This window comes from Lepidothrix coronata, unplaced genomic scaffold, assembly GCF_001604755.1.
Source record: "Lepidothrix coronata isolate B3197 unplaced genomic scaffold, Lepidothrix_coronata-1.0 Scaffold86, whole genome shotgun sequence".
Taxonomy (NCBI): domain Eukaryota; kingdom Metazoa; phylum Chordata; class Aves; order Passeriformes; family Pipridae; genus Lepidothrix; species Lepidothrix coronata.
In genome coordinates this window covers 858,551-871,328 of record NW_016690266.1, presented here as the reverse complement: position 1 = coordinate 871,328, position 12,778 = coordinate 858,551, and the positions used below count along the sequence as shown (strand labels likewise).

Sequence of the window (12,778 nt, the reverse complement as noted above, 5' to 3'; positions counted from 1 at the left end):
CCAGCTGGAAGATATCTCTTCCAGTTGGAGCTGCTAGCTAAGTAGCAAACCTTAACTTATACCACAGTCTAGAAATGGGAGAAAGTCAGAGGATCTTACTGCAGGATGGTGGCAATATTTCGTGAAACATTAAGGCAGAGGTGGAGCTTCATCCTGAAACACGCAGTTGCCTTGGACAGTGACCTGGGACTGGCATTTTGCTCAGACTGGATCAGAAAAAAGAGTCATCATTAAAAATCTAGAACCTCTTCAGTGCCATTGCAGACATCTAGACATGACTCAGATGCTTTTATCCACCCTTCCTGCCACAAGGAAGATATGACAATGAAAACCTATCTTTAATACATCTGAAGTATCTCCGATAAAGGATTTTATTTGTTTTAATTGATAATAATATCAGTTAAATGATAAATAAATAATAAATGAGCCAAAGAACCAATTTACAATTGCATCACTTGCAAATGCATGCCCAGGTCAGATACAGTGGGTTTATGTCCTACTTTGACCATAGCTTTAAAATGCAAATGATAAGAAAGTGAGCACAAAGATCAGGCCTTTCCAGACCGGGATTTTCCTTTCTGTATTCCAGCAGAACTGTGCAATGATACTGAAAACTCAAGTCCCAGGGCATCTGTGGCACTTAAATACTTCAAGGAGCTTGAGGGATCTCAGTCCTATGGGCTATGTGATGCTCAGTAATGGCATTTTGTAAACAGGAGACATGATGGTCGAGAGAGAAAAGACGTAGGCAGTGGTGACAGCTGTTCCTGGAGGTCAAGGGTAACTTTATTGCAGGTCATCCTTTCATGATCCCCAGGAGACAGAGCCCTTCTTTTGGTTCTCATCCCAAAATCTTGGTGCCCAGGTGCCCACCCCGTGATGGGTGCCTTCTCATGTTCAGCCATCGCAAATTCCCCCTCTTGGTGTCACAGCTGCTTACTTGGTCATTAGTGCAACTACATCCCCTTTTGCTGCTGCATGTGGGGCAAGAGCATAGCACTGGTTTTGGAGAAGGGTATTAACACTGTTCTCATTGGGGAAGCCACAGCACTTCCTTCCCTGCAGCTCCAGGGGCCTTTCCCTGGAGAGCCCCGGGCCTGAACTGTAGTCTGTTGGTCAACAGTGGTCTAATGGGATGAGCTATGTGTCCCGTGACTCTGTGGGACCTTCATAGGGGTTTGGCTTGAAAAATACGATGATAGGAGTACCTGACAAATAGCAGATGCTGAGCACTGACAACAGTTTACAGCTGAAAAGATGCGTAGTACCAGCTCCTGACCTTCTCCCTTTTCGTGGGGGTTTCTCACAGGGTCTGTGGGATGAGGTCAGCCTGGGCACAGCAGGCACCGGGTGCTTGTAGCAATGCCCCAGGCGCCTGCAGAGAGCAAGAGCAGGCACTCGACCTCGACTGAGCCCAGCTAAATATAACCAGTGACTGGTGAGCTCCTACGCTTTGCCTGGCTCCAGTCCCACTGCAACACATTCCTTCTGAAAGCAATGCCTTCTTCCGCAAACCTTCTTCTCTGCTCCTTGAGATGCCACAGTTGAGTCTCAGAAGGTGGTTTCCTTCCCTCCAAATAGTTTATTTCTCCCGTGATCCTGCTTTTCCTTTTTCCCTCTTGCTCATTCACCACTTGCCCCTGTGAATCTGCTCCCCCACCCAGCAGTCCCTGGTCAGCACAGAGCCAAGGGATGAGGGTCTCCCTGCTCCTACTACCAAGGTGACTAAAGCTCTCACAAATGAGCCTATCCATGGATGTCAGTAGATGTAGTCATGTCTCGGGGGACTTGGGCATGGCCAGAAGATCTGAGAAGGGACTTCTAGGTCTACATGAGGCTTCTTGGGGCAGTACAGCTCATATCAGGTACTTTATGTCTTGCAAGTGCAGGCTATGCATTTAATTTTCTTTCTTTTCACAGGAATATTAAAAACATACCACAGAGGAACAACCTGCTTTAAATGTCTTGCATTTCCAGGTCAGACTCAACATGGTCAATACTAATTTTATTATTAATAAAGAGTGACAGCATGCACCTTATTGTGTTCTTGGGATAACAGGGAGAGATGATGCTGTCCCTTTCCCCACACACAGACAAAGCTTGAGGGCAGCCTGTAGGTCACTGCCTGGCCCACACACCACATTCCTACCATGGCAGTGAGGCATTTAGTGATATTTTTGCACTGGTTGCAAGCAGTATAGTTGCGATGCTCCGACAGCCCAGCAGGAGTTACTCTGATTTACCAGCACTGGGACAGTTAAAATGCTACAACTTTTGTAGGTGTGTATTTCCTATAACAACAAATAGTCACTTTAACTGCAAACCTGCATTCTCCCAGTGCTTTGGAGAGGCTAAAGAAATCAGTGAGGTTTGTGAAAGCAGCATTGGAAATCAGTGCACATAAAGGGAAATTTTGGCAGGTGGCATTAACAGCTAATCACTTCTGTCTGAGAACAGCAACACAGCATATGTGTTTTAAGCAAAATCTGATGGTAAGATCTATTAGACATTATGCTAAAGTGGTATGAAGGGCTGCAGGTCATAGGTAAGTTACCTATTACTACAAATTGCTTTTAAAATCAATGCTCAGCTCTGTGGTTGGTTTATGATTTATTTTAAAAACAGAAGAAAACAGAAAGCCCTCCAGCAACTCAAACACAATAATAAATCGTATGTTTCCTTTAGATCTGAAGTGTTGATGGCCCAAGCGGTGGGTGCACGAATAGTGCCAGAAGCCGTCAGGCAGTGCAGCGCTGCCTGGGTGCCCTGGCTCAGAGAGCCTTTCAGCAGATGGACACAGTCTGTTTGCACAGAGAAAATCCCTGAAGCAGGAAAACGCCACGTAAGAGCAGGCACTGACCCGTGGGGAATGAGCGCAAGCCCTGCTGCGAGCGGGAGAGGAGGGCGCGCATTCTTCGTGTGCCTGTGGGTACATACGTGGGTGTGTCTGTGCGTGTGTCTGTGCACCGGGCGTGTCTGACTGTAGGTACCTGCCCGGCTGCCTGTGGATCTGTGAGTGTGTCTGTGAAGGATATACGCGTGTGTGTGCACATATATGTGTGTGCGGGTACGTGCCCGCGTGTGTCCTCATGCAGGTGCGTGTGTGCGGGTGCGGGGATGCTCTGCGCACGCATTGTACTCGCGTGATGCGGGCACTCACATGCGGGCACTCACATGCGGGCACTCACGTCCGCATGCGAGGGCTGTGTATGAACGCGGGCGGGCGGGCGTGCAGAGGCAGCCTGTCCGTGCCCGTGTGATCCTGTGTGTGCCCCTGCGCACACAAACCCACCCGTGTGACTGGGCCCGGCCGTGCCCGCGGGTCCCGCTCCGCGTCCGCACGGACTGGGCTACGCCTCCCTGCGCGGGGCGGGGAGCCGGCAGCGCGCCCTCGGGAGCGGGGCAGACACACGCACAGGCGCACGGACACACGGACACGCGGACACGCACACCCTCCCCATCCCGTCCCGCCGCCCCCGGGCAGCTCCGCGGCGCCGCCCCCGCCTCCTCCTCCCGCCGCCGCCGCCGCGGCCGCACAAAAGGCGGCGGGGAGGGCCCGGCCGGGAAGGGCTGCCCGGCCGCCCCGGCCGCCGCACCATGCCCCGCCGAGGGGGGCTGCCGGCCCCCGCCGCCGCCCGCCGGCCCCCCCCGCTCCTCCTCCTCCGCCTCCTCCTCCTGGCCGCCCCGCTGCAGCCCTGCAGAGGTAAGGGCCGCTCCGCTCCCGCCGCCCCGGGCCCCGCGAACGCCGCTCCGGAAGGCGGGTTGTCCCCCAAACCCGCCTCGGTGCTCTCCGTTACCGTTTGTGTCCTCTTCTCCTCTCGCCCCCGTTCCTGGCTGCCTGCCCCTCCGCCGCCCCGCTTTGCCGAGTGCCCGCTCCGCGCTGCCGGCGGGACGCGGGTCCGCGCTGCCCCCCTGCCCGGGGCCGGGGCTCTCCGCTCATCCCTGCTGCGGCTCCCGCTCATCCCCGCCGGCCCCCAGCACTGCGCTGCACCCTTGCCCCCTTCCCGCTATGGTCCCGGTTGCGAGCGGTGGGGACCCGCGCTCCGGCAGCGCAGCGGGGCACGGACTGCATTCGCGGGGTGTTACACCTTCGCCTTAAAAACCGCAGAACAGCTATATATACACATCGCTCGCTATATATTCTTAATGGAAGCAACTGTAGCCACTGCTGTTCAGGGACAAGCGCTGCCCCGTGATGTTTGTCTGAGCGTTGTGTGTTAATCGATGGGATGAGGAGCGGCAGCAGAAAGCCACACGGAAACTTTCGCCCTGCCGGTGACCGATCTCCACGCTCGTGCCTCGTGCCGTCCCTCACTCGCACTTTGAGTCGTCCACCCAAGTCTGCGTGACACCCAGAGAGTGGTCCTCATCTCCCATGGGGATGCTCTGACGGTTTCACACACACACACACACACACACACACACACAAGTCGCAGTGCAGTTGGTGACTCCACTCCAGTAGTACTGAAAATGGGGTTTCGCTCCTCTCTGAGCACTTGGGGAAACTTTTTTATATGAAGGGAGCCCACAAAATGCCCAGAGTCCACCAGTCTGGTACTTACTCTCCTTGCTTAATGTTTTAATGAGTGATCTTAAGAAGAGGCACATCTTCCACAGTGCTGTGGTGCTCGACCGCAAAAGCTCAGAAGAGGTTTTCTTTGCTTTATTTATTTATTTATTCTGTGTGTCTGATCTGTGAAATTGATGGTTCAGTATTGCAGCAGACCATCGCGGGGACGAGTCTGTTAGAATGCTCATTGGAGCATAAATAAAATGATCTTTTTTTTCACAGATCTCTAATAATGTACATCACTTTTTTTTTCCTTTCCCAAGCAGGCCAGTACATTCATCTCTGAGGAGTTGCCCAAACTAGGATTTCTTGCAGAACAGGTTTAAAATGAGGTCTGATTGCCTGGAGCATCGTTATGAGTAAATTTGTTGAGTACCTTTCATGAGAGTTCCTATCTCACTTTGCATCTCTGGTTTGATGTATTAAAATCTCTGCTGTCTAGTGAGATACACTTGTCTTCCTCTGCTTTTTTGGACTCTCCTGCAGCTCAACCCAAGGGAAGGATGTCATTTGGAGACGTTCCAGTGCCTGCTGGACACTGCTCTGCAAAATAAACAGGGTGCAGGGCTTAGTACTCAGTGGCATCAGTGTAAAGGACTGTATGTGGGCTATGCAGCTCAGTGATCCAGGGGGTGGATTATTTTCCTCCGGAGTAATCCCAGCTAAATCCTGGATGGAATTTTCCCCGTTATAAGAAGTTTACTTGATTTTCAGGAGTCTTTTAATTAAATGTATCATAGTCAAGGAGCAGACTGAGTTTCTTCCAGTCTTACTGAGTGACTTGCCCCAGCATCTGCAAGGATCTGGACTAGCATGAGCATCATCAGATCCTTCCTTTGCCCGATTCCGGAAAGACTGCGCTGAATCAAGCACAGCAAAGACTTGCATCTGGAAAATCCTGCGTGTTTCTACTCCAACTCAAAAAGCTCAGGTTTCAGTCTAAAATTGGAGGGCTTCACAAAGCTCTTGTTTTCACAACAATGCTGGAAATGGTTTAGTGCTGGTGCAGAGTGGAAAGAAAAGCATACTTGAAACTTCAAAAGCTGCCACTGGGAGGAATGTCACCCCATGGCTTGGCCACAGGAGCGTGGGCTGCTTTGGTCATGGCACCCGGTGGAAGGAGGAGGACCTGGTTTTCATTCAGCTGTTACTAAGTAAACTCTCAAAAGTCCAGCAGTCAGAAATGGAGATAAATATTATCCTATTTCCATGCAGATGGGCGAGTGGGGCTGTGGGAGAGCCAGGGCAGGGTAGCCAGAGTACAAACGCAAGTGTTTGCTATATAAAGCACATTATTTTTGCTATGTTACCCCATGTACCATTGGCAAAGCAGCAGCTCTTGAGGAGAGGCTTTGGACTATGTTGTGGGGTTTGGAAATGCAAGTGTTAATGGCTGTTTAAATTATAACTCAGTTGAACAAGTTACATTTTACTTTATATTACCTATTCATCTTTTGAGCTCTTGCAATGTCCAGGAGCTGGAATATAATTTCTGAACATGAACAAGGAATGAAATGCCTGGGTATGTGGTAACAGCCAGAAAAAAAAACAACATCCTTAAGAAGGCTCTTGTTTGGTATGAATGAGCCCAAGGAGCCTGTCTGAATGAGAGCCATAGAGAAAATCCAGGGCTTGGCGCTCCCGGGTTAGAATTAACCACCCTGTGGGCAGCAGAGGCCCGTCAGTGCAGGGCTCTGACACGGTCACGCCTCGGTGATGACTGAGTATGACTGACAGGATCTACTTATCCTCTTTTTGCTTTCAGCCCAGGGCATGCTAGGTTTTCCTCCAGCTGTCCTGTTTGATTCACTGCTTCCTGCGCTCACAGCCTGGCCCTGTATGGGAGTGGCCCAGGTGGCCACTGCATTTCATTTTTTGGTGCAATATTCACATGGGATACAGCAAAAATCCTTCTTCCAAGGCTCTTGTGGCAGAAAGTTCTTGGGACAGGAGAAAACTCTGTGTGGCTCTTCAGCAGCTGTTGGCAAGTCTGCGGAACCTGCACAGATTATACCCAGTAGCAGCATGGTGCGCTGGTATTTGCAGATGCAACTGGCTGGAAGCAGAGGCCTGACAATGCTTTTATTGACATTTGGGTTGGAAAAAATAGCAGACTGGGAGTTCAAGCCTGAGGCATTTCATTTGGAGTATGCAGCCTCTGTACTGAATCCTGGGCTGACAATTTCTTTAATCAGTTATTGACAGTGGAAGTTAATAGCTGCACCCGGGGGAGCTGGGGCATCGGTGGTATCGAAGGGCACATTCATAGCCACAGGCATGCTTAAACAAGCTGCTGCATTCAAAGCCAACACCACTGGTGTCTGCTTCAGTTTAACTTGTGTGGTTCTACTTTATTTTTGAAGACCAAAGCCCAAATTGTGGATTTTGCAAGTGAAACTCACTTGGTACGCCTTGTGCTGCCGGACATCAGCAATACAGGAGAAAGAGCATCACTGGTGCCCTGGTTGATGGTCCTGGTGGCCTCATGGGCAGAGAGAGCCCTTAGTGTCTTCCATCCCTGCCAGCCTTGGACATGTCCCAGTGCAAACACACTGATAGGCTTAACCTGGATATCCTGTGGAAATGACTCTTGAAATAAAATAGAATTAATTTACTGTAACATGAGTCCACTGTGGAAATCACCTGTGTGGAAGAGGGAGATGAGCATCTTCCAAGACTGCTTTAATATGAAAATTTAAATATATTCAGCTGGAAAAATTCAGAAGATGTGCCTAAAGATATGACCTTAAAAGTTAGCATCTCAGGGGGTTTCAGACAGCCCAGCTCTGGGCTGTTTGAGGCTGGTCAAACAGCTATTGCCTTCTGTCTGCAAAAAGTATTTAATTAGGAAGATGAATAGCTGAACTCTTTGATTAAACAGAAACCATTGAAAAGAGGGAAGAAAAGTCACGAAGTTGTCATATTTCAGAGGTTCTCAGCACCCCAAAACAAATTTCTGTCCTTTTTGCTTATCTTGGGGAAGGAAAAGAAAACAAGACCTCCTCGCAGGTGGAGTGAGATTTACAGCTTCTTCTGCCTTTTTTAGCTCTGGGGAGATTCTTTGCTCTTGTTTAAACTTACAGTATGTTTAGCATTAAGAATGTCTCAGCCCCCCCCTGAACACTGTTCTGGAGTAGAGTAACCTCTCAGCCCACCCTGCTCTCTTGTTCTCTCTTGTTGAAGGTCTCAATCTATGCACCAGTGGAAGTGCCACATCCTGCGAAGAGTGTCTCCTCATCCATCCCAAGTGTGCCTGGTGCTCCAAGGAGGTATGTGGGCAGACCTTGTTTGTCTTGCATGCTTTTAGTAATGATGAAAGGAAGAGCTTTTCTCCCCTTCCTGTTCCTGAGTCGGTCCCATGCTGGAAGGGGTGAGTGAGGGCAGTGGGTGCTCCATGCAGAGCATATTTTGGGTGTTGCAACTCCTCAGCTTTTTGACATCATAGGAAGTAAGTCTTTGACCCCACTGGCCCCCACACATCCTCAACAGAGCAGCACTGTTCCTTCAGTCCTTCTGTCCCTTCAATTACCTTCTTGTTTTTGGTGGATGCTGGATCCCTGCATGGGCTCTGTCTTGGAGGGAGGCTTGTTCAAAAGCTCTCTCCCTAAAAAGCCCCAAGCCCCTGGCTGGTGTCTTGCTACGTGTCCTTTGTCGTGTGGCTTGGCATGGCATGGGCTCTTTATCTGTAAGAAAGATAATTCTCCTTTCTGAATCTATTGTGTCATTTTGTGGGGGCGACCCGTGCTTCTGGCATCCATTCCAAGCCGTGGCGATGAGTTGCACAGCTTAACTGAGCACTTCAGAGTGAAAATACATCCTTGTAATGATGCTGAAGCTGCTCACCTGTAATTTAATTGCACTTCCTTGTTTGTGAGAAATTGCAAGTATCTTTCCCTGCTCCCTAGGAGATGCTCATCAGTTTAGATATAGATAGATAGATAGATAGATATAATCCAATATACGTTTTATCATGTAGACTTACAATTTCTAGAGAACAAGGTGCATGAAAGACCTGGTAACACCTGATGCATAGATAGCAATTGTCTGCTTATTGCCTGTCCTAAGTGTTTAAGAGAGAAAGATGGGTGCTTAAAGATGCATGGAAAAATCCTGCCTACTTGCAGGCACAGCTGCTGTGCCAGGAACTGGGTTTGGGCTTTGAGAAACTGCAGGGCAGTGGATAATTTTGAACCTCTCAGTGGGCATGGCCAGGAATGCTGCTGTTCTGTTCCCTGCTGACCCTTACTCCTGTAGTGTGGCTGTCCTGGTCCCATTTTGAGCACTCACTTCACCTTCCAGCTATAGATGGTGATGCTGAGTTGAGAATGCAGGCACTGTCCATGTGCCCCTCTGCTGCTTCCATCCCTCCTCCTGCCAGGCCTGCCTGGGGCAGCTGCAGCTCCTCAGGGCAGAGGATGGGTTTGGGGATGGGTATGAACATGGAGCAGAAGTGGCTCCCACTCCCCATGGTTTGGCTGGGTCTTGGGATGTACCCCATGCGCTGGCTCTCCAGGTCTATTTTACTGCATTTTTCACTTACTTGTAAGCACAGTTGCAGCTTTCCAGGGAAAAACTTGTAACCCTACAAACACCATGCTGCCGGACAGTGTAATAGCCTTCATGGGTTGTTTTTTCCAGAAAGGCAAATGGTGTGCAGAAGGGAAAGGGTAAAGCAATAGATCTCTCTTCTGAGACATCTTGTAAACAGCTGTAAGAGCTCCTCTTCGAGCCAGCTAATCTGTGGTGGTGAGATTGGATCCAGGAACGCTGGCTATTAAACTATGGGTACCCAATAGCTTGTGCTTTTTTGTTGGGTTTTTTTGTTTTTCTTTTACTTCTTGGCCTCCTCAAAAGACAATTTTTTTGCAAAATGCTGCAGTGGAAATGTTTGTCTGGTGGTCGCTGTGACCACTAATTGTACAGCAGCCCATGGGACTGGCAGCCTGACTCTTATCTTGCAAACAGAATAGTTACCAAAAAAAAGTGTTCCAAACTGGAATGGAGAGGCCAGGAAGGAAAATGGGTGTTTACGGGGAAGTGCTGTAATACTTTCTGACCTTTAGCCTGCAGCAGCTATTTAAAAGCACAGTTCAAGGTGTTTCATGCCAAGAGCTACATGTTTAAAAGCTGCTGTCCCCGTTACATGCTACATGCTAAAACTTAGCAAGTTCTTTTCTAATTCTGTATTTTTATTTTTTTTAGAATGTGCTGTTTGAAACCCTAATTATTTCTCTTTAGCTGAGATCATCAGGTGAGGTAATGGGATTTTGAAAGACACCTAGAGTTTTTCGACTTCAAAAGTTTTAAAGTAATATTATAAACTCTCTAATATCCGCTTTCTTTTCATAGTCATTTCACCACCTTATTCCCCTCCCCTCTGTTGCAGCCCAGTCAGGTTATTAAATTTGTTAAATAGCTCGTAATCTGTTTTCCTCAGCTGTCATTTGCTATCTGTGTTGCCTGGGAGAGTATATGCCAGTCAAATTCTATAGCTCTGCTGCTGTTTAAATATTGGGGTAAGATATTGGAGTGGATTCCACAGATGGTAGTCATGTTGTGGTAGAACCTCAATAAGCCTGATTTGTGTGTATTTTGTGCTCCCTTTGCTTTCACTTAACAGGTTTAGGAGCAAATTGGGCCAGCTTTTGTCAACTTGGTAGGCAACAATTAATAATGTTGTCAGGAAGCATACATAGTAGAAGTCTATCGGTACATATAGTATAATTCTGTATATAATTGTGCGTATTACGTGTGTATGTATTATCTGTACAGGAAGTGTAGAGATGTCTGTCAAATGTAGTATGTCTATATATATATATATATATATATACACACACAAAGGTTAATTCTATATATTATTTATCATCATCTCTCTCTATACCTTCTTGTGTTTCCTTTGGGGAATAACATTACTTGGCAGTACCATCCTGTCTGTTTGTGGGAGAGGAGCAATTTGAACAGGAAAGCTGTGCTGTTTCCCAGAGAGAGTCACACTTCATGCAGGCTCCCCCAGTGTTTCATTCTCCATCACCCTTTGCACTCCTGGATCCAGCCTCCATGTAAGCACAGAGCAGCAGACAGTCATAGACTGCAGCTGTGGGTTAGGAGTGCATGAAGGCAATCCTGTGGATGCAAGGAGACCTATCCTGATAGTTTTCCAGGAAGGATAAGGTTCCTTGAATTTATATGCCTTGAATTGTGAGGATAAGAGCATGTGTGTAGGTAGATGCTTACAGAGTAGTCACGATGCTGTCACTTTATGACTGGCACCTCCCAACCTGGCTTGATTTGACTTCTTTTCACTTCTACTTGTGTTCAGCATCTCCAAAGAGGTGGTGATGGATGAGCTGATGATAGCAGCTTCTGGTATGCAGCAGCCTTAGAGCCCCCAGGAGCTGCTGAGCTAACCACAAGTCTTTGGGCTGTTGGAAGTTTGGAAGCAGACATCAATTCTGTTGGCTGTTGGAAGAATATCTTGAAAGGCAGGACTTGAAGGTGTTGATTTCAGTGGTGCTTAGACGAGGAGATGTGAATGTTGGCCTTAACCATCACCTGAGCATGCCTTGAAACAGAGTTCAGAGGGAAAATGACTCTTGGGGTGATGGAGACTGCTGTAGCCTTTCCATCCTTGCTGGAATCTTAATTAAGCCAAAATGTCCTTTTTGATTAATTGAACAGAAATTTCCCCAATGGCACCCTCTATTTTCCAGCAGGTGCTTTTACCCCATGCTCTCCCATCTCAGGAATGTGCGCTTGGAGAATGAGGAAGGAAACTCAGTGGTGTTCCTAAAGGGAACATGTCCACTTTTTTTTAATGGAGAAAGCAGGCATATTTCAGACTGAATTAATGCAGAGCTGGATTGATTAAAGCAAAAAATGTCAGGGACATGCCCAGTCAGGAGTTAGATATTAGATAGTCAGTGTTATTCTCCATTTTTATAGCATGAACCAAGCAATTTGTCTTAAAACTGTCAAACTGATGAGCATGTAATTGTCACGCTGTTGTCTCCATTCACTGTTTCTGCTTGTGAGCATTGGCTTTTGTGAGCTTGTTAGCACAGAGGCTGGACTGCAACGTGCCCACTGGGCTGGGGACAGGCAGAGTTACTGATGAGGACTCAGTGGGACCTTCCCAATCCAGTGCTTCTCTGTGGCATGAAACAATGTTTGGGGTAGATCCTGCTTGTGTGGGGCATCTCTTGGGTTTCTTGCCAAAGCAGGCATGCAGGCAGATGGTTGGCAGGTATTTGAATTGCTTAATTAACTGCGAGGGGTCCTCTGCTCAGGGTTTGAACCAGCTGGTGTGGGGTTGCCTTTCAGCGTGATTGTTCATGAGCTAGTTGGACCTGTGCAATGCCCTTTACTCCCCAGATCTGCTGATCCTTTTTTGCCTTTCATTGAACCTCCATGAGCCTTGATCTCTGTCACAGAAAACTTTGCACTTGAGTTGGATAGTACCTGGTAGCCCCAGTTCTGGCTTTGGGTTTTGACCCATGGGTGCACAGGAGGGTGTTTGCGGGTGCTGTGGCGATGGCTGGGGCTTTCCCAAGGCCACTGTCACTCCCCTGCTCAGAGTTATGCTTCCTGGGTAAGAAATCAGGCAGAAGTAGGAGTCAGTCCTGCCCTCCTGAGTGCTGAGCTGCACCCCCATCCCCACAGGTGTTTGTACCCCTGAGGCTGGATCTTTTTTGTTTGTGTTGCTTTTTGCACAGTTAGAGTGTCCTTTCTAATGGGTGGCAGCAGAAATCAGCTGGCAGAGGTGCTCACCTGGAGCTGGGGTCCAGGTACTGGGAGAGCCAGAGAGCATCTCCCCACAGGTGCCCTATTGTTGGGTGGACATGCCCAGGAGAGCACCTGGACCCCGCCAGCTTTTCCCTGACTTGAGGTCAAACCACATCCGAGAGAAACTTTTCTCCAAGGCTGCCTGAAACGTGCTGCTCTGAAAGGATGGGCGTTGTTTTCAGTTTTGTGAGGGGTTCTGATTTTTCTTCTGTAATGCTGGAGATGACTTAAATAGTCCCAGTCCTCCTTTTTGGAAGTTCATCTGTTTACACGACACGTTCCAAGAAATTTGTGTTCGTATCCATCTGATGTGCCGTCGTCGGTTTCTTGGCTGGACCCCGGTGCTGGATACTGGAATGCAAATCTCGCATTTTTCAAATAGCGTTGGGACCTTGTAGTGAGAAAAATGCAGCAGGAAGCCTCTGT

At 48.5% G+C, this 12,778-nt stretch overlaps 1 protein-coding gene across 1 annotated transcript in view; it reads left to right on the top strand.

The window, feature by feature from the left end:
- The first annotated feature begins 3,526 nt into the window (after nt 1-3,526).
- Nucleotides 3,527-12,778, top strand: part of ITGB5 (integrin subunit beta 5) — a 59,866-nt gene continuing 50,614 nt past the window's right edge. The window contains exons 1-2 of the mRNA XM_017820937.1: nt 3,527-3,703; nt 7,754-7,839. Of these exons, the coding sequence (XP_017676426.1) occupies nt 3,598-3,703; nt 7,754-7,839 (192 nt within the window). The 5' untranslated portion in view covers nt 3,527-3,597. The remainder of the gene's footprint in view (nt 3,704-7,753; nt 7,840-12,778) is intronic.